The sequence below is a fragment of the Molossus molossus genome, unplaced genomic scaffold, assembly GCF_014108415.1.
Source record: "Molossus molossus isolate mMolMol1 unplaced genomic scaffold, mMolMol1.p scaffold_m16_p_1, whole genome shotgun sequence".
Taxonomy (NCBI): Eukaryota; Metazoa; Chordata; class Mammalia; order Chiroptera; family Molossidae; genus Molossus; species Molossus molossus.
Window position 1 is genome coordinate 123,615,846 of NW_023425344.1, and position 2,095 is coordinate 123,617,940.

At 43.5% G+C, this 2,095-nt stretch overlaps 1 protein-coding gene across 1 annotated transcript; it reads left to right on the top strand.

Annotated features, from left to right (window-relative positions):
- The first annotated feature begins 1,001 nt into the window (after window positions 1-1,001).
- On the top strand, window positions 1,002-1,744 carry LOC118642205 (RWD domain-containing protein 1-like). The gene is given in 2 exon segments (XM_036279817.1): window positions 1,002-1,397; window positions 1,399-1,744. Coding segments are annotated over 2 exon segments (729 nt in total). The 5' UTR covers window positions 1,002-1,010; the 3' UTR covers window positions 1,741-1,744.
- Window positions 1,745-2,095: the final 351 nt, after the last annotated feature.

Genomic DNA, 2,095 nt, shown 5'->3' on the forward strand with positions numbered 1-2,095 from the left:
GTCTGGTTTGCTTTGGTTTGTGCTGTCAAAACTTATATAACAATTGGCATGACAGAGTAGACAGTTGAGACTCATAGTTAGCAACCCAGAAGACTGAGGCCATTCACAAATGAAAAACAATCAAAACCCAAGTTCAACAAGAGAGCCCACGTAACCCACATAAGGATCATTCCTAGAGAACCCAGCTCAGAAAATGAAGGAAACTACTCCACTGGTCCCACAAGAAGGCCACCACAACAAGATTGGGAGGCATAAAAATCTAATCTGATACACATGACCTGCCTAAATGACCAAACACATTTTACTTGGCCCCAAAATACCAGACTGTTAAAATGGTGAGAAAAAGAAGCAAGTTCCATATTAAAAAGAAGAAAGAAGAGAGAGAGAGAGAGAGAGAGAGAGAGAGAGAGAGAGAGAAAGAGAGAAAGAAAGAAGAAAGAAAGAAAGAAAGAAAGAAAGAAAGAAAGAAAGAAAGAAAGAAAGAAAGAAAAAGGAATCACCAAAAACAGAACTACAGGAATGAAAGCAAGCACTTTGTCAGATCAATAATTCAAAGCAATGGTTTTAAGGGTGCTCAGACATCTTAGTGAAAATTACAAGAAACTTGTCATCCAGCGCGGATGCAGCGCTGAGGGGCTTCTCAGGCTGGGCCCTGCAAGGCCCAGGAACCGGCCCTAGGTGTCTGTGACGAATGCCAGGCCGGGAGCCTTCGCCATCCCTGCAAATCCCGACAGGGCGTGGGACGGGCCGCTCCTCGGTGCCCCGCTGGCCAGGCTCGGCCAGTCGAGCGCGGAGCTAAGGAGCAGGCGGATGCCAGCACGGGGCTGGTGCTCAGCAGGCCAGGCCTGGCTTTGGGCTCCGGACCTCCCTGCCGGGGACTCTGCGCCTGCGCCCGCCCGGCAGCTGCCTGCTTTCCCAGCAGCTGCCTGCTTTCCCGGCACGGCTGTGGTCCCGGCTGCAGTGCACCGCTTGGGTGTCTGCGCGATCCGTGGGCAGCAGCGAGGGCCGCGATGACAGATTACAGCGAGGAGCAGCGCAACGAGCTGGAGGCTCTGGAGTCCATCTACCCCGACTCCTTTACAGTATTATCAGAAAATCCTCCCAGCTTCACCATTACTGTGACATCTGATGCTGGAGAGAATGATGAAACTGTCCAGACTACCCTCAAGTTTACATATAGTGAGAAGTACCCAGATGAAGCTCCCCTTTATGAAATATTCTCCCAGGAAAATCTAGAAGATAATGCTGTCTCAAACATTTTAAAATTATTAGCATTACAGGCAGAAGAAAACCTTGGTATGGTGATGATCTTTACTTTAGTGACAGCCGTGCAAGAAAAACTAAATGAAATAGTGGATCAAATAAAAACTAGAAGAGAAGAAAAGAAACAGAAAGAAAAAAGAAGCAGAAGAAACCGAAAAGCAATTATTTCATGGCACTCCTGTTACAATTGAGAATTTCTTAAGTTGGAAAGCCAAGTTTGATGCAGAACTTTTGGAAATTAAAAAGAAACGAATGAAAGAAGAAGAACAAGCAGGAAAAAATAAATTAAGTTGGAAACAGCTATTTGAAACAGATCATAATCTTGACACATCTGATATCCGGTTCTTGGAGGATGCTGGAAACAATGTGGAGGTAGATGAGTCTTTGTTCCAGGAAATGGATGACTTGGAGCTGGAAGATGAGGAGGATGATCCAGACTACAATCCTGCTGACCCTGAGAGTGACTTGACCGATTGATGGACCATCCCTGTCTGCAGAGAGGCTTGACTGCCACAGCATCTGTGGCTATGCTGAAAGGGTGTTGATTTTTCTTTTTTTTTTTTCTAAGAAGAAATAATTATCAGGAGAATATTCTTCTGAAAGCTTTCATCAATGAACTTAATAAATTGACCTTAAAATTTCAAATATAAAAAAAAAAAGAAAATTACAAGAAACTTAATAAGAACTACACCAACATAAAAAGAGATGTAAACACTATGAATAAAAATCAAGTGAAAATGAAGAATGACATAGCTGATATTAAAAATATCTTGGAAGGATTCAATAGTAGATTAGAAGAAGATGACAACCGAATCAGATAGAAGACAAGGTA